At 43.3% G+C, this 25,102-nt stretch overlaps 2 protein-coding genes and 1 long non-coding RNA gene across 3 annotated transcripts in view; all 3 read left to right on the top strand.

The window, feature by feature from the left end:
• The first annotated feature begins 1,973 nt into the window (after window positions 1–1,973).
• Window positions 1,974–3,607, top strand: LOC134212723 (uncharacterized). Its single transcript, XR_009979336.1, has 3 exons — window positions 1,974–2,539; window positions 2,692–3,094; window positions 3,478–3,607. It is a non-coding gene; the product is annotated as an uncharacterized LOC134212723 (long non-coding RNA).
• Window positions 3,608–3,762: 155 nt separating this feature from the next.
• Window positions 3,763–9,011, top strand: LOC134207198 (uncharacterized). The gene is made up of 4 exons (XM_062682923.1): window positions 3,763–4,128; window positions 4,176–5,447; window positions 5,521–6,442; window positions 6,544–9,011. Exons 1-4 carry the CDS (start codon window positions 3,763–3,765, stop codon window positions 9,009–9,011), a joined length of 5,028 nt encoding a protein of 1,675 aa, XP_062538907.1.
• A 2,131-nt stretch (window positions 9,012–11,142) lies between these two features.
• The window catches only part of LOC134212718 (pupal cuticle protein), a 41,718-nt gene continuing 27,758 nt past the window's right edge, over window positions 11,143–25,102 (top strand). Inside the window, exon 1 of the mRNA XM_062690805.1 lies at window positions 11,143–11,463. Within this exon, the coding sequence (XP_062546789.1) occupies window positions 11,455–11,463 (9 nt within the window). The 5' untranslated portion in view covers window positions 11,143–11,454. The remainder of the gene's footprint in view (window positions 11,464–25,102) is intronic.

Genomic DNA, 25,102 nt, shown 5'->3' with positions numbered 1-25,102 from the left:
TGATGTCTGTTTACAATCAGTATTGTGAAGCAATTGATTTAGCCATGCCTCGTATGAGCCTAAGAAAATATTTTAGGAACATTAGTTACAATAGAACATAGTTATAAGTTTTTTAATGTAGTCTACATTATGTTTGACGAAATAAATAAATAAATAAATAGATCGTTCCAGCTGCGCGTAGAATGCGTCCTTATCATCATCAGTGCTTCCGGAGTGTGGGCTATGGACGTTGATTATGCTGAAGTTGAAGAACCGGCCTTTGATCCTCAACTTGCACATTCTTTCATTGATCGGCCACCACCCGATCACGCGCCTTTGCATATCGCCCATCACTATGAAAGCTGTTCCCAGCTCGTGTGTGTTGCCGCAGCTCTGGTAGATGGTATGATTACCTCTAAACGTTCGCACCATTGATCCCTTCCAACAAACCTCCTGCAGCGCTACGATGCCGAATCCACGGTCCTTGAGCACATCGGCGAGTATGCGTGTGCTCCCGATGAAGTTGAGAGATTTGCAGTTCCACGAACCGAGTTTCCAATCGCTAGTCCCTTTTCGTCACAGTGGTCTTCGCCGATGGTTCCGGTCCGTACTCTCTTGTTGATTGTTCGTTGCTTAAGATTTTTTAAAGGCTGACTTGCAGGGCCTGACACCAAACCCCCTAAATTTCCGGAGGACCATTCCTCCTTATTTCCGGTGGACCATGGTGCACAGTTTCACTTAGAGTCCCTCGCTGGCACTCGGACGATGATCAGCCGCCCCTAACATGGAGAACAGACGCTGTCCAAGTGACCAGTGGAAAAAGGCTGATCAGAAGTTTGTGTCAGAAGGCTAGGCTCTGTTTGGATAAAAGCCAATAGGGCACTGCACGGACGTATCTCTTTCTCTTTCGTTCTTCATGAAATTTGACATTTACTGGCCTTGTTGTTTTCTAATTTCTTTGAAGTGAGAAAGAGACAAAGCAGTCCGTGCAGTGCCCTATACAGCCTAGTGAAAAGTGAGAATTCAGCAAAAGGGTACTGGGTCAAGTTATGCCCATACCACGAAAAATCCGCAATCACGACACAGATGGCGCTATTGAACAAGTTGTGACGCATGAATGTTCTAGATGGTGGTGATATTGAAGGTTTGAGCTGGAAGAAGTTTACGACCAAACCGCAGCTGGGGGACACGTTTTGACGAAGTTGTGTTGCTGCTCCGAAAGTTGATTCGTACCAGGGGCTGGCAGATGAATGCGGGCGCAACAAAGGAAGCAGTAAAAGTGAAAGTACTTCAATAGGAACGCAGAAATGAGCGTTCGGGAAGTGCGAGTGGCAGGGCAAACACTGGCGCGACCGCGATAAAAAGTGCGACAAAAAAAAGTCGAGAGAAAAGTAGTGCGGTGAAAATATCTCAGGTGAAAATGAATCAACTGAACAGCTGACTAGGATAAGTCAATCCTAGACCAACATTTGAAAAGGGCGTAACAGCCAGCTATATATGTGGACGAAGAATCAGAAGAAATAAATGTTGGCTGTTACGCCCTTTTCAAATGTTGTTCTAGAATCATTCTCACTGTGCAAATTTCACTAACTCAATATGTTTAGGAGTGGCACAACCCACCTGGCTACAACCCTGGAATCAGAGTGCACTGCTGTGACCTATATATGAAAATATGGAACGAATTTGCAGCAGCGCATTCAATTGTTTCCTCTGCCATACCAGTCGAACAGCAGATAACACGCAGCTCAACTGATAGCAGAACGATCTCGTAGGTACAGTGCTATGTATGTAGATATATCGTAAGGCTAGGATGGTGGTGAATTTCACTGCCGATGGCAATATAGCAGTAAGAGAAGGAGCTGACTCTCTCAGAGCCGAGATATATCATCGCACCGCGCCGATCGAGGTCGTGTGATGACGATTAGAATTAAGATTTCAGTTGCAAGTTAACAACCCACCTACCGTGTGTGGAGGATCCGCGCGAGGTCAATTTTATCCGTTTTTTGTATAGCCCTAAGTTCAATGTTAAATTAAATGTAATAAATAAATATGTTAGTGAAGTTATTCCTATAAATAAATGTAGTGTTGTGCCTAAAATGTCGCGTGTGTGTTGATTTGTTCGTGAGAAAAGTGTCCTTGATTGGCAGACAATTGGCAATTGGAAGGCAATTGAATTGCGCCACCAAAAATAATCCCTTCAAGTGTTGGAGAGCCAGGAAATTTATCGAAGGTATAGAAGGGCAAGTCGGTTCCTCAACATTTTGGTCCTTCGAACCGGATGATTGGACCCTGGTGAGGATTTGAAAAGGACTAAACTGGATAACGAAGCCTGCGGCAGGCTCGGATTGGCGCCATCACAAGTAGACTGCATTGTTAATCGCTATACCTCTACATAAGAAGTGAAGTCGCCATCGCACCTGGAATTTTGGCACAATTGATTCCACGCCATCATAGAACAACACTACAAAGGACATCCAAGGATAAAGCACCGATCCTCCATCGCATCTAGGCAGAAAAAAACTTCGTTTTTGGACATGAATCGATTGTCTTGTTTCCACAGGTGAGTTGGAACAACTGCTATATGTCCATTCGAAGCTGGGAGATTGCGCCATCCTAACACACGCTGTTTTCGATGTTTTTTTGTATCCTACAAAATAAACTGTACTTGGGGTGCCTGGATTTTCTGAGTTGGATATACATTCGAGGAACAAGTTATCTTTAACGGACGGACTCGGGCAAAAACAATCTTCGGATCACGGTATTTAAGCCTTTGGACCATAGGACGGACAACTGATCCAGCACAGGATTTACTTTTCCAGGTAAATATATTTTAGATCAGTGTATGTCCAGCCTTTTTGCTAGTGTCTCCGCAATACTAACGCCCAAATTTCGACGTATTTCCTCTACAATATCTATTATGCACTGAGCTGGAAGGAAGGAACTCACATACGAACATCAGTTTGTCAATCCAACGGGATATTTGGAACCTGAAAGCGGACAAGGACATCACCCGTGAGGCCAAACTTCATTCTGGTCGTCTGAGCCGAGAATAGCTATTTTCGTGAGATGGATTGACGCATGGCAGGAAGAGGCGGCATCAAGTCTTGTTTTGTTGGTGAGTGCTACAAAAGTATATGTCTCCGAAGCGGGACTGCAGAAAATACACGTTTGTAAATGAATTTTTTGAATCCTCTTCATTTGCCACGCAATCCCTGAGCAAAACTGTTCGTCATTAGAACAATTGACTCATTCTGCCGCAAATTTTGGATGCTTGGATGGTTTGCTGAACGATTCGTGTGTGGATTAGTATCGACATTTGTTGCACGGGTTAGTTTGAACGGTATATGTTCTGCCGAAGCTTTATATATTGGATACTACATGGAAACTTTCCTCTTTCTGGATCCCTATCGGAACTGTGAATGAATGACGACGTGGCTGTGAATGAATTGCGGATGAATCATATTGAAATCGAGTTGGTGCTGCTGTTTGTTCTCATAGGTGAGCTACAACAGTATATGTCCGCCGAAGCTAGTCTCTGTATACTACAGTTGGTTTCCTCCTCATCTTTCCTTATTGGTTGAACGAGTACGTACTGTGCTACAACAATTGGTGGTGCGTCACAACGGAACTGGTTTAATTTGACTGAATTGTGGAGGACTGGAGTACAACGTTTGGTTCTCTCAGGTAGGCTTGAACGGTATATGTCAGCCGAAGCCTTGGACATTTCGGATATCTACACCATTCACTTCCTGTATTTATCGGTTCGAGTGACGTGCGACTGCTATGGCGCCATCCCGTGAGAAGAAGCCGCCTGCGCTGAAGCTGTTGATGGTCCAGCTGAAGAACACCCAGACATCCATGGACGACATCTGGAGATTTGTGGAAGGCTACGAGCGGACAACAACTGCAAGTCAGGTCAACGTGCGCTTGCTGAGTGTTGATGAGTTGTGGCAGAAGTATGGGGAGATTCTAGCAGATATTCAGGCACACGATGATTTCGAAGATGAAAATGAGGCGTTCGATAAAGCGAGGCTAGTGTATAGTGATAGGTACTACTATTGTAAGGCGTTCTTGATGGATAAGGCTAAGGAAATGCAGGATCCAGGGAAGCCGATCGTTCCGTACGAGCTAACGAGGCGTCAGCGCATGGTCATGGGACCCTAGACCATGTACGATTACCACAAATCACGCTGCAGGAGTTCAACGGAGACATCGATGAATGGATTAGCTTCCGTGATCTGTTCACTTCACTCATACATCGGAAGATAGACCTGCCGGAGGTGGAAAAGTTCCACTATTTGAAGGGATGTCTGCAAGGAGAACCGAAAAGCCTAATCGATTCGTTAAAAATCACGAAGGCCAACTATCAAATAGCGTGGGACTTGCTGCTAAAACGATACGACAACAGCAAGCTTTTGAAGAAGCGACAGGTGCAAGCTTTGTTCAATTTGCCAACGCTGTCCAAGGAATCTGTAGCGGATCTGCACACTCTGATCGACGGTTTCGAAAAGGTCGTGCAGAATCTGGACCAGGTGGTCCAACCGGAAGATTATAAGGACCTTTTGCTCGTTAACCTACTCACTTCTCGACTAGATCCGACAACACGCAGAGGTTGGGAGGAACATTCTTCAGCCAAGGATCAGGATACGCTAGCAGATCTCTCGGATTTCTTGCATCGTAGGATCCGAATTCTTGAATCGCTTCCAGTGAAGGCATTAGATTCCAGGACTTCGCTTCATGCTCCACAATCATCGAGACAGAAGGCGTCAGCTGTGAAGGCCAGCTACGGTTCTATACAATCATCTGGGGGACGATGTGTGGCGTGCAAGGAGAACCATCCCCTATACCAATGTTCTTCATTCCTACGGATGTCCGTGCGAGAAAGAGATGCAGTGTTAAGAACGAACTCCCTGTGTAGAAACTGCTTCAGATCGGGTCACATAGCGACAGACTGTACGTCCAAATACAGGTGTCGTAACTGTAATGGTCGTCATCATACAATGGTATGCTTCAAGCAGCGGAAGGATCGTTCACCTAAGATTGTCGCTGCTGCTGGCAACAACAATCCTCCACGAATGGAACCTGGTGATGCACCCGTTCCTTCATCCTCGCAGGTGGTTAACATGGCAGCCACCGATGCAACAGTGTCCGGTTCTACCCATCAATTCTCCTCCAAGGTTTTGCTGGCTACGGCGGTCGTTATCGTGGAAGATGACGAGGGTAGTCAGTTTCCGGCTCGTGCTCTTTTGGATTCCGGCTCCGAGAGTAATTTCATCGCCGAACGATTGAGTCAACGCCTCAGGTCACACCGAGAGAAGGTTGAGATCTCGGTACTCGGCATTGGACATGCTGCTACGAGAGTGAAGCATCAGATCACTGCATTGGTCCGTTCGCGAGCTACGGCTTACTCGCGGAATATGAATTTCCTCGTCCTCCCAAAGGTTACGGTGGACTTACCTACGGCAAGGGTGAATACACAAGGATGGTCGATGCCCAATGGGATAAAACTGGCAGATCCCACATTTTTTAGTCCAAGTTCAGTGGACATGGTACGGAGACCAATTACCGACACTAAACGATTCGGTGTTCGGATGGGTGGTCTGCGGAGGCCTGCTAAACCCCACACAAGGCCTACGCATCAACTGTAGTACGGCAACTACAAAGGTATTAGAGGAGCTAGTCGCACGGTTTTGGGCTAGTGAAGAAGTTGGAAATTCCAAGGTGCTTTCATCTGAGGAAAAATTGTGCGAGGACAACTTTCGGAACTCGGTTCGTAGGAAATCTGACGGGCAGTACTCCATTTCGCTGCCAAAGGATAAAGACGCAGTTTCCAGGTTGGGCGAGTCACGGGACATCGCATTCCGGCGGCTTCAAAGCACGGAACGCAGATTGGCGAAGGATGCCAGTTTGCGGGAGCAATACCATCAGTTCATGGCGGAGTATATCCAATTGGGACACATGTCGAAGGTGGAGGAAGCAGGAAATCTCGTGAAACGATGCTATCTGCCGCATCACCCTGTCTTTAAGGAAGCTAGCACAACTACAAAGGTCCGTGTTGTGTTTGACGCATCGTGTAAGACGTCGTCCGGTGTCTCGCTGAATGACACGCTTCTAGTAGGACCGATTGTACAGGAGGACTTACGATCGATCATGCTCCGAAGTCGAGTGAGGCAAATCATGCTGGTGGCCGATGTGGAGAAGATGTTCCGGCAAGTCTTCTTGGTTGAGGTTGATCGGTCTTTGCAATGTATTTTGTGGCGTTTCGACCCAACAGATCCCGTGGGCGTGTACGAGCTCAATACTGTGACGTACGGGACAAAGCCGGCGCCTTTTCTCGCAACACGTACGTTGAACCAGCTAGCGATGGATGAAGGAGGGCGGTACCCAATGGCTGCGAGGGCAACCACGGAGGATACGTATATGGATGACGTAATCACGAGCGCGGATACGGAGGATGCCGCACGTAATCTATGTCAGGAACTCAACGAGTTGATGTCAAGGGAGGCTTCAAACTACGGAAATGGGCATCCAATCATCAGACGGTGCTGCAAGGTGTTTCCGCAGAAAATCTGGCGATCTGTGTGGCGGAAGGAATTGACTTGGATCCGGATCCTGCTGTTAAGACGCTGGGTTTGACTTGGTTGCCGATATCCGATCAACTGAGGTTCCAGTTTTCCATTCCAACTTGGAATTCAGTGACGCAGCCAACCAAACGGCAAGTTTTGTCAGTGATCGCTAGTTTGTTCGATCCTCTAGGACTTCTAGGTGCAGCGATCACAACGGGCAAGATTATTATGCAGCTCCTGTGGAAGATCCGGAATGAAGACCAAGCACTGGGTTGGGATAAACCACTACCTTCGACGGTGGGTGAGATGTGGCGAAAATACCATGAAGAGCTCCCGTTGCTTAACAATATTCGCATCGATCGTTGCGTCATGGTTCCAAGAGCAACATTGATCGAGTTGCATTGCTTCTCCGATGCTTCTACCAAGGCCTTTGGTGGATGCGTCTATATTAGGAGCCACGATTCAGAAGGAAGGGTCGTGGTTCGGCTGCTGTCATCCAAATCCAAGGTTGCACCCTTGAAGACACAGTCTATTCCAAGGCTGGAACTGTGTGGTGCGTTGCTGGTGACGCAGTTATACGAGAAGGTTCGAGATTCGATTCGAACTCCAGCTCAACCATTCTTCTGGGTTGATTCAACATGCGTTCTGCGGTGGATACAAGCCTCACCAAATAACTGGACCACTTTCGTCGCGAATAGAGTCGCGAAAATCCAAAGTATCGCAGAATCATCATCATGGCGGCATGTTTCTGGTAAGGAGAACCCGGCGGATTTGATCTCAAGAGGTATCTCACCGAAGGATATCCTAGATAATGCTTTCTGGTGGGAGGGACCAGATTGGTTGAAAGAACCTTCAGACCACTGGCCAGCGGCTTCATGCTCATCAAGCTCAGAAGAAGCAGAGAAAGAAAGGCGGCGTGCAGCAGTTTGCGCTGTTTCGGCGAACGCCGATTTCAACGATTGGTATTTGGAGAAATTTGCTTCGTATTCAGACCTGATCCGGAGGACAGCTATCTGGTTGCGTCTTATGAAGCTTCTAAAGAATAATTCTCAAAATAGAACACCGGCAGAATTTCTATCGGCCCAAGAGCTCAGAGAAGCGGAATTTGTGATCGTTCGACGCATCCAGCAGGAGGTTTTTGCTGATGAGTGGAAGGCACTATCCAGGGGAAACACTGTTTCGAGGAAATCTCCACTTCGGTGGTTCAACCCACGTATTTCCGAGGACCAAGTCATCCGAATCGGAGGGCGATTGAGTAACTCAGCAGAACGGGAAGCTACAAAACATCCGATGGTTCTTCCTGCTCGACATAAACTCACCAGGATGATTTTGAAGCACTACCACTTACAACTTCTACACGCAGGGCCGCAGTTGCTACTCGGAGTCGTCCGTCTAAGATTCTGGCCGTTGGGCGGAAGGAGTGTGGCACGGAACATCGTTCACCAATGTCTAAAATGCTTTCGTGCTAAACCAACACCGATACAGCAGTTTATGGGAGAGCTGCCTGTCCCGAGAGTCACCGTGTCCAGGCCATTTTCACAGACCGGTGTGGACTATTTCGGTCCCTTTTATGTGAGACCCGCCCCTCGACGACCAGTGGTGAAGGTATACGTGGCGGTTTTTATATGCCTCTGCACTAAAGCGGTCCATTTGGAGCTAGTGTCAGATTTGAGCACAGATCGGTTCCTGCAAGCACTGCATCGCTTTATCAGCAGAAGAGGAAGATGTCGGGATATTTATTCCGACAACGGTACAAATTTCGTCGGTGCTAGGAATCTAATGAAGGATTTTCTGAAACTGTTGCAGAACTCAGATCATCGAGATAAAGTGAGCAAGGAATGTGCAGAGGAGGGAATCCACTGGCACTTCAGTCCGCCCAGTGCACCACATTTCGGAGGGCTGTGGGAAGCGGCGGTTCGTTCGGCGAAGAATCACCTGATCAAGGTGATTGGAGAAACACTAATGTCTCCTGAAGACTTCAATACCCTTTTGGTTCAAATTGAAGGGTGTCTCAATTCTAGACCACTAACGCCGATGTCTGATGATCCTTGCGATCTTGAACCACTAACCCCAGGCCATTTTTTGGTCGGTTCCTCAATACAATCGCTACCTGAACCAAATTTAGAAGCAGTACCGTTAAATCGACTGAGTCAATATCAGCTAATACAACGAATGCTGCAGGATTTTTGGAAGAGGTGGAGAAGAGAGTATCTGTGTCAGTTACAGGGTAGGTCCAAACGCTGGAAGCCGGCTGTCAAAATAGAAGTAGGAAAACTTGTGGTCATACGAGATGATAATCTACCGCCTATGAAGTGGAAGATGGCAAGAATCCTTCAATTACATCCTGGGAATGACGGAGTAGTTCGTGTCGTCACGCTTAAAACTTCCACCGGATTGATGAAACGGGCAGTTGAGAAACTATGTCTTCTACCAACACCAATTGAAGATCGGCAGCATCAAGCATAAGCCTGGACAGCATTCGTTCAGTCTATTTTATTTCGTCCCGTCCAGAAGAGGATTCTGTTCTTTTTTCTTTCAGAAATCGGAAATTTCTGGGTGGGTGAGGATGTTTAGGAGTGGCACAACCCACCTGGCTACAACCCTGGAATCAGAGTGCACTGCTGTGACCTATATATGAAAATATGGAACGAATTTGCAGCAGCGCATTCAATTGTTTCCTCTGCCATACCAGTCGAACAGCAGATAACACGCAGCTCAACTGATAGCAGAACGATCTCGTAGGTACAGTGCTATGTATGTAGATATATCGTAAGGCTAGGATGGTGGTGAATTTCACTGCCGATGGCAATATAGCAGTAAGAGAAGGAGCTGACTCTCTCAGAGCCCGAGATATATCATCGCACCGCGCCGATCGAGGTCGTGTGATGACGATTAGAATTAAGATTTCAGTTGCAAGTAAACAACCCACCTACCGTGTGTGGAGGATCCGCGCGAGGTCAATTTTATCCGTTTTTTGTATAGCCCTAAGTTCAATGTTAAATTAAATGTAATAAATAAATATGTTAGTGAAGTTATTCCTATAAATAAATGTAGTGTTGTGCCTAAAATGTCGCGTGTGTGTTGATTTGTTCGTGAGAAAAGTGTCCTTGATTGGCAGACAATTGGCAATTGGAAGGCAATTGAATTGCGCCACCAAAAATAATCCCTTCAAGTGTTGGAGAGCCAGGAAATTTATCGAAGGTATAGAAGGGCAAGTCGGTTCCTCAACACAATAAAGTTTCAGACATAGTAATTAATTTCCACTCCGGGTGGCTTAATACCCGGCATATAGGCAATTAACTTTGAATGTACTGACAAATATCAATAACGACGTTAGGAATAAGGAAGGATCATTAGTAGGTTATTTTTGCTATTTATAAAGCGTTCTTACCTGTGCGTCTCCACAAAAAATTTAAGCAATAATATGAGCACGCAATAATTAATCGATTTATCAACCGCACTTAGCTGAACCAAGCATGACGATGATCGCGCGATCGTTCTAAATAAAACGCGAGCAAACGCACACTGAAGGTTTCGTTTTTTAGTTAATTTACTCACCCGCACAAAGCAGAATCAAACACTTCTATGATCGCGCAATCGTTTTGCATCCAATATAAACATTTTCAAACGCGAACAAATTTTTTGAAGTTCCGACCGCACTAAGCACACGGATCTGTGTCCGATATGAAAAACGTTTAATCGCGCTTCCCAATTAATTTTCTGCACTTGAATGCCGAAATTATTTTTTTCATATCGCGTTCTCCCGGACTAGTGGCATGCCCAGCGCCAACACAATCGATTCTGCACCAATCAATTTTCTGCACTTTGATCTACTTTCATTTGGCCGCCTGAGATAGAAAAACGCGCTTTATAACGATCACGACTTTTTGCAGTAGCTCCTGATCCAACAAATTGAGGTTCTCCACGTGTCATCGAAGGTTTCAATTAATGCACGCAACTCCTGGTACGTTCCGTTGGTAATACTTCTCACACTAAGCATGCTTGCTAGATGACTGTCGATCATCCGTTGTTGTTGGAAAAACTTTCATCGAGTAATTCTATTGCGTTTGAGTTAGAAGTCTATTGTCCGTGGAAATATTAGCAAGTATTTTTCCGATTCGAATAAAAAAACAAAATCGAGTCAAAACATGTGGTACAACAAAGTTTGATCTTTATTTGATTTTTTCTCGTTTGCCTGATAAAAATAAAAAATCAATCAGGAAGTTGTGATCCTCTATCAACATAATAATTGCTAATTGTATCACTTCCAAACCTGCGTTCAAACTGGGGACGAATTCAAATTTGATTTTGTACTGCTGCCCAGGTGTCGGCACTGAAAAGATCCAATAATTAATAGATTATTCATCAGGGGCAGTAAAAAAAAGCTTTCCACCTATCAAACAGATTCATGCTCCACCTAGAATCTAGACGGTCCACTCTTCCGAACAGGTCGGCGAGATCAGCAGCATTATAGTCAAAAGGTGTCGCGCACAAACACTTGATCGCGCTCTTCCTCGAATCATCCTCGCCGAGCGAGGTGCTACGGCGGTAAGGTGATCGCGCGCTGAATTAGGAGGATCAGGTTTTTTTTTGGTGATTTCTTCTGCAGAACCCAACCCAACCCCACTGGTTCTGCGTGCGGGGATTCATTCATGGGATCCGTTCTATCTAGCGGCCCCTACGAACTTCTATAAAGTGTCACTCCTGCCGTCGATCTGGTTTAGTTTGATAGCCGAACCGATCCTGGCAGCACCTGCGCGCACTAAGACGAATCGCGTTGTATCCCCAAGAACTGATCGGCCGCGTCCTGTCCGGCGTTTGTCGCGAAGATCCAGTGAAAGTGCTTTGCAACTGCAGCCTCGTTGGATTGTTACAGTTTCGCCGAGCAGAGGCGGAAAGTGAAAGCGAAATGAAAATCGTAAGTGTTGATGGGTGTGGATCAGCTAATTATTGTTTGTGGAACCGAAGGTGATTGCATTTGCATGGACTTTTGTGTGAAAAGGTGATCAATTAAGCAAGTGAAGATGAGCCGACCGTCTATAACGATTGATTTAATGACAGGAACTTGATCAAATGCAAATATCGTGGAAGCGGTAATAGAGTTTATCGGTGTCGGATATTTCACAGGTGTTTCAATTATGGATCTGCTGCTGGACGCAGCCTTTTGCAGTGATTGATTGGTTGTCCATAATAGTCATGAGAGGAAATTTACATCTTAATAAGTTTGAATAACTAATCAAATTAAGAAATGGAGGTCACAATCGTGTTTGATTCAGTCGGCTATGCCGAATAACTTGAAGGTTCTCAAAGATGAATGGCAGAAGAAATGTTAAGACTGGATTCGTTTATTGAAACAGCACAGCAACATGGTAAAATTTGACCATGGTTAATTGATTTATAAAGATTTGAGAAAAACTCTGACAGTGTTGTTCGCGTTCCTCATGACAATATTATTTTGAAATCGGATACTTTCACATATATTTTTGGGTGAAATCTTTATTTTTGGACGCACGGACATCAATCAATTGTTTAATATTATGGTGTTGAACTGAATCCGACTGGTTACGGCAATCTTCTAAAAACGATATTCTTGATCCCAGTCTTCGACAATAATGAAATGGAAAACAGTCCCAGAGTTTATTCAAGATAAACAGCCATAAATCCGTCGCCTTGGCAGCCATTAGTCTTGGCAGCTCAGCAAATCGTGTGTCTTCTGCTCTGTCTCTGGTGCAATGTCCCGCTGGCGTTCAAATCATCGTTTATTTGCAGATTTCGATTCCGCTCCATGCGTTTCTGGTTTTTGACTATATCGGCGATGGAGCTCAACCAAGCTCAACAGCACAAAATCAACGGTCGAGTTTCAGTTGTTGGACCATTATGCATATGAATTATATCCAGCTAGAAAAGCTCAGTAAAAGCGGCTGGCGCGTGTGTTAAAATGAATCGTCAAGTGTGCTGTTTTCGAGGTTAGATTCTTGCGGAAAGGTTTCTTCCAGAAATTAATGTAGCAGATTTCCAGAAAGTTTGAAAATTGATGTTATTATTTAATACATGGAAAATTGTTCAGAAGCAATACACTAATTACGTAAGTAATTTCTGGGTCATTTAGCTTTTCTTCATTAAGATTTTTGTTTCATACAAATTAGATGTTTGTGAAGCGTTGAGCATTTGTTGAGCGTGAAAAAATAACAGATCTCTCAATTTTCTCTAAATCCTTACGTAAATAGTGTCTACCAATAGCACTTTTCGAGCTCAATTTCAATTTTAAAGGTAGACTCACACCTCGAGGAGCTTATTTTCGAATTTTGTTCTCATATATTGCATGCATAATGTGCAATTGAAGCTCGTGCTGGTTATCTTTTAATACAGTGTTTCTGTTGATACTATATCTATAATCAATGATCTCCTCTTTCAATGATAAAAGTTTTGTTAAAATGCTGTGAAGAAAGAAGATTAATTTTTCACACACATTCGTCATCAACTTGAGTGACAATTTTATTGACTATTTTTTACTTATGTAGCATCCCGAAAAACTTTTTTTTTATTCTACTACTTCAACTGATTAACATTTGCCCACAAAATTGCCCGAAATTGAATGTAATTGGGTAAATTGAAGTTCTTTTTGAATTACTTATTTATTTCCGAATTAATTTTCGATGACCACATTCTGTGTAGCTTCTGTAATCACTGTAGATTCTTTCAACTGTAGTGGCAGTCAGCAAAATCTGGTTAAGACATTTCAAGACCTTTGGCTACTTTGTAGAATGGTATTTCAATACTTAGAAAAACAAATGTGGCCCAAATTTGTCGTAGAATTTTTCTTTTTTAATTTCCTGAGCGATGTCCAGCTATCGCTTTGACCTGTTACCACGTTAGATTTCGGACGACTGTTTTTATTTCTTTATTGAGGCTGCGCCGTCATGCGCCTCTGGATCTGCCTCTACTGTGATGTCCCGCTAGGATCCAGTCAAATGCTTGTTTAAAGATTTCGTGTGGGGCCATTTCCGATTCCGAATTTCTTTTCTTATTGGTATCTGGTGACAAGACAACCGATCTGGAATCCGGTCTGCTGCCGCTGGTGAGTCACATAGACCTTCTCCTAAATCCGGATAAGATTGCAAAGAACTTTGATAACACAAAGAAACATAATGCCTCGCCAGTTATCGCATATAGTCTGGTGGCCCTTTTTGGGCACCTCCATTAAGATACTCTGCATTCAGTCGACCGGGAAAGTTGCGGTGTCCCAGATATTACGAAATAAACGATGCAGTAGTTGTCGGGTTCCTTCCCGACCGAGAATTATGTTTTCCACCCACAACACCACCAGTGAACATTTGACCCAAAACACTTTTTCTTAGGGGGGCTTTTCGTCATCCAAAATGACCATCAGTCACACAAAACATCAATCGTTCTACATTCACTACACAGTTTATTTTTCCTTTAAACACTTTATTGCGCGACGTTACATTCAACAAAACGATTTATTAACATTTAGATACTACATTTATTACTATATAATTAATACTAAACAAACAAGATAGCTCGAACGAGGGTTCGCCCCTCGATTTGCACACGACGGTGGACTGTTTACAACTAATGTATGCAGCATTCGCTGCTGCTGCTGTAGCCTTCGCGCTACCGACACCCCGAACGACGATCGCATCGTCCGCACGGGGAAGAGACTGCGAGAGTATCTTTTTACTACCACGACCGTAGCCAATACCAATAGAAGCGCGACATCATTGATATCGCGCATGGAGTACCTCTCACAGGGAGTGTGGTTGTTTTGGTAGCTCGATCGATTGCTCGCAGACAGTAGTTAAGCGGATGTCATGGGGTCAGCTTTGAGCACCTCAGCTAATATGCGATCGACCTCTGAGGCTTTGATTTCATTCTTTGGATGGCTGTTTGTATCTCTAGCAGTGATGGAGCTTTTTTTTAACTTAAATTCATTTTTATTTCAGCATATTTGATTTTACACGTATTTTACATTTTGAGTGGTTGACCTTATGATCCTTTATCTCTAATAATTTATGATGTTGACTTTATCAACAATTGTATATGGTTTGAAAAATAATACTCCTACAATTAAGCCTATAAAAGGCATTGATTTGGAATTACAAAAAAACTAAAATTTGATAACCTAACTACTCTATATATACATGTATACATTAAATGGAATTTGATAACCTACACTCAGAATTTAAAATAAACGAAAATAGTTTAAACTTTAATCATTTTAGTGATTTTTAACATTAATACATAGCCTTGTATAAAAAGTATACTATCAAACATTAAAGTTTATACTAAAGCAGATTTCTGCTTCAATATTTGTTATTGTATTACGATTGTTTGCGAGGGAGACATGTTTTCTCGTATTTTATATACTGAAACACTCAAGATCTTTCTTTCGATATAAAGATCTGTTGCGTACTTATGGCGAATCATTCATATCTTTAAACGTAAGTAATTCTGAAGAAAACAAATGGCATATTAATGAAGAACATTACAGACGGGAAATTATTCTTTCATAAGTACTTAAAAGCAGAAGTCTGCTCGCACGATCCGCCATAAAAAATGACAGGAAGAGATCGAAATTTCTGGCTTAAGGACATAGTTGGAAGAGTACCACCATGGCAGTCAATATGGCATCGGACCTTCCAAGGATCAATACCACACCTCCGACACTCCTCTCCCACCAACATTCGAATGCATCGAACAGCACCGAACAAAAGTTTGATATTCAAATTACTAACCTGCTCACAGCATATTTATTTACTTCCCGTGATAATGAACATGTTTCTTCAAAGAGTCCTATGCATTTCGGCACGAATTATAGCATAAATTAGCAGTTTCGTGCCAATTTAATAGCCGTTCGCGATTTGGTGGGCTTATCACTGCACTTCACTTCTTCTCAAAGGGCATTGAAAAAATCAAGTTTTCACACACTTCTCCGCACATGAGCAGCCCGAAATTGAACATCACTTTTTGACTCAACCCAACTTCACCTTAACAGCCGTCCGCGGTTTGGTGGGTTTATCACTGCACTCCACTTCTTCTTAAGGTGATTATACAATCAAGCCATGTGGTGAATTTCAAATTCACCACACAGTTTTCTACTCCTATTATCAAAAGTTCAAAACCAGCGTAATATTTTTTGTACAATGCTGAAATTAAAGTCGATTGCTTAGCATGAGTAATCAAACGATCTACAGATGTTGTGATCCCCATGGGTGTCGTTGTTCTCTCAATTCGTGCTCTTGAAAAATCACTAGAAAAAGCACGTGGTTTCCAAGATGGTCGATGACTTTGTTGTATAACCACCTTAAAGGGCATTGAAAAAATCAATTTTTTACACACTTCTCCGCACATGAGCAGCCCGAAATGTTGATGGAATGCAAATTAAACTTCACTTTTTGGATTAAGTCACTTGTTTGAAGCGAAAACTTAATATAAACTGCAATTTTTGCCCGAAGGAAACGATTAAAAACTGATCGCGGAGCGAATGTAAACACCGGTACCGATAGCAGCAAACTAATAGACAGGGTGGTTCAATATTTTGGGTGTCATTCGCTGGTTTCGGTCGGTTTGAATAGGGGCTTACCGTGCACAGGTCGTTTCAGGTTTGTATGGCAGTTGATATGGCGAGGTTGAATTTTACATTATTCTGATTGTGGTACTCCGTGGACGAGCTCGGTGGTCTAGTGGCTACCGCTTCTGCCTTATAAGCAGGAGGTCGTGGGTTCAATTCCAGGCTCGTTCCTTTCCTACTTTGTATTTCTATCTTAGTTCTTTCTGAGTTTCACGTTCTACCAAAACGATTCCTACTGTTATAACCTTCCACACAAACCCAAAACCTCCCGTGGCATCTATGAGAGGTCGTAGAGTTCTCTACATCTTTCTTAAGTAGGTGTCCAACAAACCATCCTTCCCCTTCCTCAGCATTCGCAAGGACGTGGCCAGGACAGATCTCGACTATTGGAAAGTGCATTGCTTCCATCTAAGAGATAGTGGTTAGTCCCAAATCAATATCTGTGGTAACGGATGAAAGTGATGTTACTCTCATACAATAGTCTTGGCTTGTACCACCTACGAATTTGTGCGAATTTCTCAATGCTAATGCTAATGCTAATTCTGATTGTGGCACTCCGTGATTGGGCGCTGGCGAGGGAAGACCATATGACGAAATATGGATGAAATTCAAGAGCTTTAACTACTTAGACAATGCATATTGAATGGACGTTCAAATAGTTGGAAGTCGAATTTAATCGAGGTTGCTAATCTTTAGCATGATAATAAAGCCCCAGATACAATGTCGGCGGAACAGGAACGGAAACGGCAAATTTGACAGTTAGCCCGTATATTTTCTGTCAAATTTGCCGTTTCCGTTCCGCTGCCATTGTGTTTGTGTAATTGTGAAATTCAACAAAATAGCCAGATTTTTTTTGTGATATCTATCGCACCAGGAGCAGATATTATTATTATTATTCAGACTAAGGCCGAAGTGGCCTGTGCGGTATATAAGAGTCTTCTCCATTCGCCTCGGTCCATGGCTACACGTCGCCAACCACTCAGTCTATGGAGGGTCCGCAAATCGTCTTCCACCTGATCGATCCACCTTGCGCGCTGCGCACCTCGCCTTCTGGTGCCCGTCGGATCGTAGTCGAAAACCATTTTCACCAGATTACTGTCCGACATTCTGGCTACGTGCCCGGCCCACAGCAGTCGTCCGATTTTCGTGGTTTGTGCGATGGATGGTTCTCCCAGCAGCTCGTGCAACTCGTTGTTCATTCGCCTTCTCCACGTACTGTCCGCCATCTGCACTCCACCATAGATGGTACGCAGCACTTAACTTTCTAAAACTCCAAGTGCGCGTTGGTCCTCCACGAGCATCGTCCAGGTCTCGTGCCTGTAGAGGACTATCGGTCTTATAAGCGTTTTGTAGATTGTCAGTTTGGTACGGCGGCGAACTCTATTCGATCGGAGCGTCTTGCGGAGTCTAAAGTAGGTACGATTTCCAGCCACTATGCGTCTCCGAATTTCTCTGCTGGTATCGTTATCGGAGGTCACCAGTGAGCCCAAGTACACGAATTCTTCAACCAACTCGATTTCGTCACCACCAATACAAACTCGTGGTGGGTGGCTTACGTTGTCCTCTCTTGAGCCTCTTCCTATCATGTACTTCGTTGATGGCTAGTCCAATTCGTTTAGCTTCGCTTTTCAGTCTGATGTAGGCTTCTTCCATCCTCTCAAAGTTACGTGCCATAATATCTATTTAGTCGGCGAAACGAAATAATTGGACGGACTTCGTGAAAATCGTACCACTCGTGTCGATCCCTGCCCTTCGTATTACCTCTTCCAAAGCGTTGTTGAATAGCAGACACGAAAGACCATCACCTTGCCGTAACCCTCTGCGCGTTTCGAAGGGACTCGAGAATGCCCCTGAAACTCGAGCTACGCACGATGGATCCATTGTTGCTTTGATCAACCGTATCAGTTTATCCGGAAATCCGTTTTCGTGCATAAGCTGGCATAGCTGGTCCCGATCAATTGTATAATATGCGGCTTTGAAGTCGATAAATAGATTATGTGTGGACACTAGACTGGCCCAGGAAACAAAAGTTTGTCGAATTCTGTTGCAATTCTGAGCTTAATCGGGCATACCGAACCATTTTCTTGATCAAAAGAGTTACGGAGGTGAATTTTCCTATGCATTTTGGCTGAAACCACCATACAAACTTCAAATCAAATGCGCCAGCTTATGCAACAAGCGATTGAGCTGAAATTTTCAGAGATTGATTTTCGTACCCAAAAGCTCAATCCTGGGGGGTGCCCCGTAGAATTCGACAACTTTTTTTTTCTCCCCATACAAGGCTGGGCCACTTTAGTGGGCACGTTGTATTCGCGGCATTTCTGCAATACCTGACGTACGGCGAACACCTGGTTTGTTGTAGAGCGTTCACCCATAAATCCCGCCTGGTATTGCCCCACGAACTCTCTTGCAACTGGCGTTAGTCGGCGGCATACAATTTGGAATAGTATCTTGTAATGTTGCTACAATCTAGCTTATCGCCCTTTTTGTAGATGGGACACTCGACACCTTCCATCCACTCCTGTGGCAGAACCTCATCCTCCCAAACCGTGATAATTACCCAGTGCAGCGCTCTAGCCAGTGCTTCATTACCGTGTTTAAACAGCTCTCCTGGTAGTTGGTCGACTCCAGGGGCTTTGCTGTTTTTCAGCCGGCCGATCTCCTCCTGGATTTCCTGGAGATTCGGAGCCGGAAGTCGCATGTCCTGCGCGCGTGCTCCTAGGTTCATTACCATACCGCCACCGTTGTCAGACACATCGCCTTTCAGGTGTTCTTCATAGTGCTGCCGCTACCTTTGAATTACCTCACACTCGTTTGTAAGAAGGTTCGCCCTCGTGCGGTGTTGCAGCAATTTCGCCCATGCAGCATTCTTCTCCTCAACTAACTGCTGCCAGTTTGCAAAAAATCCTAGCCAAAGATCATTCTAATGGACTCGGTACTTTAAAATAAGATAACGGCTTATTCACCACATCTGAGAGTGAAACGTTAGAATTGATGATGAACGCTCAATTCCCGGGGTCTATTATCAGTTCAAATGAGGACCTAAATGCGAATGCAATAGGAACTGAAATTATTGAAATCAACCATCAGATTCATGGAACAGTGGAACTTAATAAAGCGACAAATGCTTTTGGACTTTGGTAGGCAATGGGGACTTAAGCCAAAAATCATCCATTGGATATATTCAGCTATAGTAAAACCAAGAATTACCTATGGTTCGTTGGTCTGGTGGCCAAAGACGAAAGAGAAGAATGCTCAGATGAAGCTCGAAAACTTCAACGATTACAGGTACAATGAGCAGTACACCATCGAGTGCACTAAATGCTTTACTGTACATGCTTCTTCTGCATCAAATTGTACAATTAGAAGCTGAAAAGATTGCCTTGAGGATCAAAAGATCCGAAAACATCTTAGGAGGTGACCTTAAGGGTCACCTTACCTTAGCATTCTAAAAAACTTCAGTATAAACTCCCTAAACAATGAAGACTGTATGAAGAAAAAGTACAATTTCAATAGACTGTTCAAAGTAATTGATCCTGGGCGCAATATATGGTTGAATGGAGGACCAACACTTCGATCAGGACCAATCACGTTTTATACTGACGGTTCAAAATTGAACAACCAAGTGGGAGAAGGAGTTACTGGCCCTGGGATACACATATCGATTCCCATGGGCAGTTGGCCAGTTGGAAGTTCACGCAATTTTAGAGTGTTCTGTAATATATTTTCGCAGGAACTACAGACACTCATATATATGCATAATGTATGACAGCCAAGCAGCTTTGAATGCTGTAAAGTCGGCAACATGCACTCCAAAACAAGTTTAGGAATGCATTCAGTCCCTTGAAACGATTTGACCCCGGGAGAGATTTCTCGGTTGCAGAAGGGGACCTGCCTAAACCCCAAGCAGCTGGTCTTAATTCAACGGCCGCTTCCGGGGTGGGTACCAAACGCTTTCTTTTGCCTCCCGGGTCCCAGGGTGCATTAGTAGGGGAGAATTTCGAATGTGGAGGTCCTAAATAGTATACGAAATGAAAATAGACTCCCGTTGGTTTATTATCAACAACAGGTGGATGGCGTGACAGGATTGATTACCGTGGGATCGTTCCCGTATTGGTTTACGGCGAAATCTAGCATAGTGGCCGGAAGGCCGCAGAAGATGTACTGCGGCATTAAACGGCTGGTAATCACTTGGCAGACTTCTACTACCCGGAGCGATGGTAACAGCTGGGCTGTTTTGTTCACAGAGCCGCAAAGAGGGCCGCGTTCGGTGGCTGACGGTATTTCGGCTGATTCTCTTACACGGAGGCTTCAGGACGTATTGGCCCAAGTCAAATGGGCGTCTGGGCCGAAGGACTAACGCGGGACTAACCGCGATCGGGGGAGTTGGACACTCGATACTGCTGAATAAAGGCGTCGGAGTTCTAGGACCACGTTTTATGTGCACAATTCGCAGAGAAAAGTCTTCTGTACCGAAGGGCATTTACCACCTGCCGGTTTGCCTTGTCTACACACACTGACTCCTCGACACCGTTCAGAAGACCGCCCAACACTTCCATCCACTCAGGCACTCATATTTTCGCTCCTCTTTTACGTTCCTGTGCATCCGCCAAGTAAGCTGTATTTATACCAGCCCCAATCCAACGCGTTCGAAGCGTTAGGTATCCAGCCGCTCGCAATATTTGAAACAAACGTTATCTCGCTTAACAAAATAATTTGTCCTACGATCCTATGACAACATCACTTTTAATAACTATGTAACCGTACGGTTACACCCTCCAAAAATTGTCTTGTCGGAAGTCAATCATATTGTCAATCTATATTGGGTTCCAGGACACTGCGGTAAATAGATGATAACGAAAAAAGCCGATATGCTGGCGAGACTTTTATGCAGCTTACCAACTTCTTCTCTTCGTATGGAGCTGAAGGTATGGGAATCTATGAAAATAGAAACCTATTTTAGGAACGCAACTAATGCCCAGGCAATCGAAACGTTTTATCACTCCAAATGTTTCCATGTTTCGCAACATCTTAGAATTATATAAAAAAGACCTAAGCATTTATACGGGTCTCATTACAGGTCATTGTCCGAGTCGATATCATTTGAAGCTTATAGGGAAACTTCAAAATGATCTATGTCGTTTCTGTGACATAAAAAAAGAAGATTCGGAGCATCAACGGCATAACATTGTCATGCAATTTTTCGAACAAGACAAAAGTTCTTCACTAAGGGACTTATAGAACCACTTGAGCTTGGCAGAACAAATCCCAATTCGGTGGTGCATTTTATTCGAAAAGCTGAGCCGTGTTGGGGAGAAGCTGATATTCAAACAATGGCGATCACTCCCAATAGCGATACGCCATAATGACATAGTTAGAAAAAAGGGGAATATATTGCAATAGATCAAAAAAATGGTTGCATGGTTGGATAAAAATACCCGACAAGGAAAAAAAAAAACTGCTCACATTCACTGTCATACCAGTCGTTTCTCTGATCCGGGAGCACCCACAGTGCTTTGTCCCTTGGACAAAAATGGAAAAATCGACTCTCGTATTTCGTCGAATCAAGTAGACCATGATATTAACATATGTTTCAATTATGCTGTATGCGCATTAGTATCTTTGTGAGGTCACTAGGACGATCAAAACAATTCGTGTTTGTAAACATTTCCATCGCTGAAAGTGGATGATTTATCACCTGTTAGTGAAAAGCATCTTTTGCATTGCCTAAGTTTTCGAACGGTACCTTTCACTGTGAAAATCGATATGGAAAGGGTAAAAACAAGTAAGTAAGATCCAATTTAAGGTGTTTCAGTTGGACATATTTCGATCATTGTGATAAGTAAAGCTTCCAAGTCATGGGCATGAAGTTATATAGGAAGAAATAATCACAACTTCAAACAGATTTTCAAAAAAAGTACATCAAAACATATCTCTGAAAATCGCACCAGAGCTCACTTATAGTCTGTGCTTATAGTATTCTTAAGAGAATGGAAGTGATTCCAGCTGCTCTTATTTGCTCTATTAATAGCTGTGAACGATTTTCTAGGTGATACTCTTGCGCTCAATAACATAGATATATACAAACAATAGCTTTCCCAACGAAAAGCTCATGTGTTGAAGTTTCTGTCGGATTTATATAACCCAGATAATTTCTCCGAGGAACTTAAAAAGACTAAAGCAGTTTTGCAAATTCTTTTGTTTGAGAATTGCGAAGGGAAGACCTCAAAAACCGTTTCAGGAATGTTCAAATAAAACAAAGAAATAACGTGTTGATACCTCATCAATAATAATGAACCTGAGGAGCTAGCATTTGCGGCCAATATATCAAGTAGCTCAAGCGCAAATCAGGAAAGGTTATGACAGCGGCACAAGCACTGCCGTTGTACATTGACTTGGATTTATCCGAGAGAAAGTACAATCTGCTTCCTAGTCTTTACGCGTTGAAACGTCCGCTGAGGTTGATTTGCAAGACCTAATGAATTGTATCTCGCTAAGCAGCAACTTTCGGTAGAGAGCTCAAGGACGGTAAAACTTGTATGCAAAGCACCTACACTCATAAATTGTCGAAGGCTGAGAACTCAGATGAGAGCTTGCATGTCGTGGCTCTAGTTCCATTAAAAATTATCGACATTAGAAACAATACTATCAATACATCCTTCATTTTCTGGCCATACAGAAGATGCTACCAGTCGAACCATTCCTCGAGCACGACGACACGCCACATCGTCCTTGATGCAGAATGACCGGATGAGCAGCTGAAATTGCTTGATTATGATGATTCCATGATTCCCGAATCCTAATCCCTACCCATCCTTAAACATTGTAAACTTAATCTCGAGTCACCACGAATACGCTAGCTTCTACCCCTAACTGTTACTAACTTTATAAGATGATATTGATTGTACGTATCAATAACCAAGGCAATTTTCCCAAATGGATCTCGATTATACGAAGCATATTATACGTTATTAAATTTGGCGTTTACGTCACTTAAGCAATTATCAATTTAACATAGGTCAGTAATGCAACTAGTACAAAAACTAGTTTACAACCATTTTCCCAAAGACACCATTGAGTTAGAACGTGTAGAATGTAAGTATTGATTTTTGTCCCGTAGCTCCATACGTTCGAAGCACTGTGCGCCTAGTGCACCTTTTTTTCACATAGTCCGAGGACACCGATAGGACAAGCTGTTTTCAAACTATCTTCTTTGGAAGTGGTCAAGGTGTTTTTGCTTAGGCCCTTGTCAAAAGTTAGGCTACAGTCAAAATGACAAACCAATTATGCAAATTATGTTTTTTGACTATAAAGAATGTATGTGTAAAATTTCAGGAAAATAAAAAAATACAAAATCATGATTTCACAGAGAATTGCTCAATTTTGGTAAATATTATGGGACAATTATCTTGAAACGGAAGCCTTCACCAAAGATAACCTCCAAATATTTTTTTTCATTTTGTATCGCAGGAATTCGATAAAAAATTTAATACCACGTCTCGATTCAATTGCACCTTTGAACTATAAAATTATTGAATCATATCTATCAACCTGAATAAAAATTCACCCGTGAACATGTTTGTTGGAGGTCAAAACTTGAGCAGCCTTCTGAGAATCTTAATATTCGAAAATTAATCAACAGATCGATCCTGATCAGCAACCATAAGAATGATCACTACATTTTCGTTGCATCCTATACGACCACGAAACACTTCTCTAACCAAATACAGCATGCAAATTGTCCATTTCGACTATATGGACTTCCACATTGGATTATATTAAAGATAACTTTCCATGAATTATAACTCCGTAACATGACCAGTAGTGCATATAAAGTTGACCCACCGCGTCTAATGGCTGTCCGGGTTGATTTACTGCCCGCTAATTTAAAATGCACCGATCCGACATGGACAATTTGGGTGACAACCAGTTTATTTTCCAAAATCGGTTTGCTTACAAATGTGATGGTTCGCTCCTCCTCGCCTCGCCTATACGGCGGGGTGTGGTGCAGCCGGCCGCGTGCGTGTAGACAGGTTCGATCGATAGAAGTAGGAAGTCTCTCGATATGTGAATTATGGGTCATTTTAATAAATGCCATATTTCGCTGACTGCGAGTTGTGTTGACCAGAACCGGAATCCGTTGGCCAAGAAAGGTTCGGAAAGCGAATGTCACCGAATGTGTTCGATTCCCGAAGAAGATTAATTGTATTTAAATTTATACTGGAAGCGTTCGTACGTCAACAGTTTAGGAAGTTCTACAAATTTGCTAATTATTCTGCCATCTGCATATCTCCCATAAATAACTGAACCAGATCAACAATCGTTCCGATGGCTTTGTAAGTAATGTTGAGTTAATTTGCCACCATCTTGTCCGCGCATATTAATTTTCCATGTAATCTGCCTACAAGCAATCATCGTAAATATAATTTATGCGCTGGGAACCAGTTTTTCGGCCTTTTTTGTTTGATTCAGGCGTTTTCAATAAAAAATAGCTATTTTAAATTGATTTTGAATACATATGTATCTTATACTTCATAAGGGCCAGCCCAGCACGGCAGGGGACATTTTTTTGCTATCAAACTGTGGTTGATTTTAGTTAAAATCCATAAAGATGAAATGAACATGAGTCTACTAATTTTGATAGAGATGTCCGGGAGTTTAGTTACACGATCCAAATAGCATAGGCGTTATATTATTGCTTTGGTCCAGCTTAGTAGCCCCAAGCATAAGTGTTCCACATTGATATGAAATCATTATGGCACAGTTGTGCTTTTGGCGACACTTTGTATTATCGACACTGTCAGAATTGGAACAAGATTCATCTGTCATTCCCATACAACATCGTGTTCCAAACGAGCAGGAGGCCTGTCAAATGCAGCTTATGACGGTACTCTTACTTATACACGGAACCGCGAAACAACTCACTTGACGGTTCCTTTCACTCAAATCCGACCTTGCGTGGAAG

The sequence above is a fragment of the Armigeres subalbatus genome, chromosome 1 (genome assembly GCF_024139115.2).
Source record: "Armigeres subalbatus isolate Guangzhou_Male chromosome 1, GZ_Asu_2, whole genome shotgun sequence".
NCBI lineage: Eukaryota > Metazoa > Arthropoda > Insecta > Diptera > Culicidae > Armigeres > Armigeres subalbatus.
The sequence above is the reverse complement of the archived record's forward strand: the minus strand, read 5'-3'. Positions and strand labels throughout refer to the sequence as shown.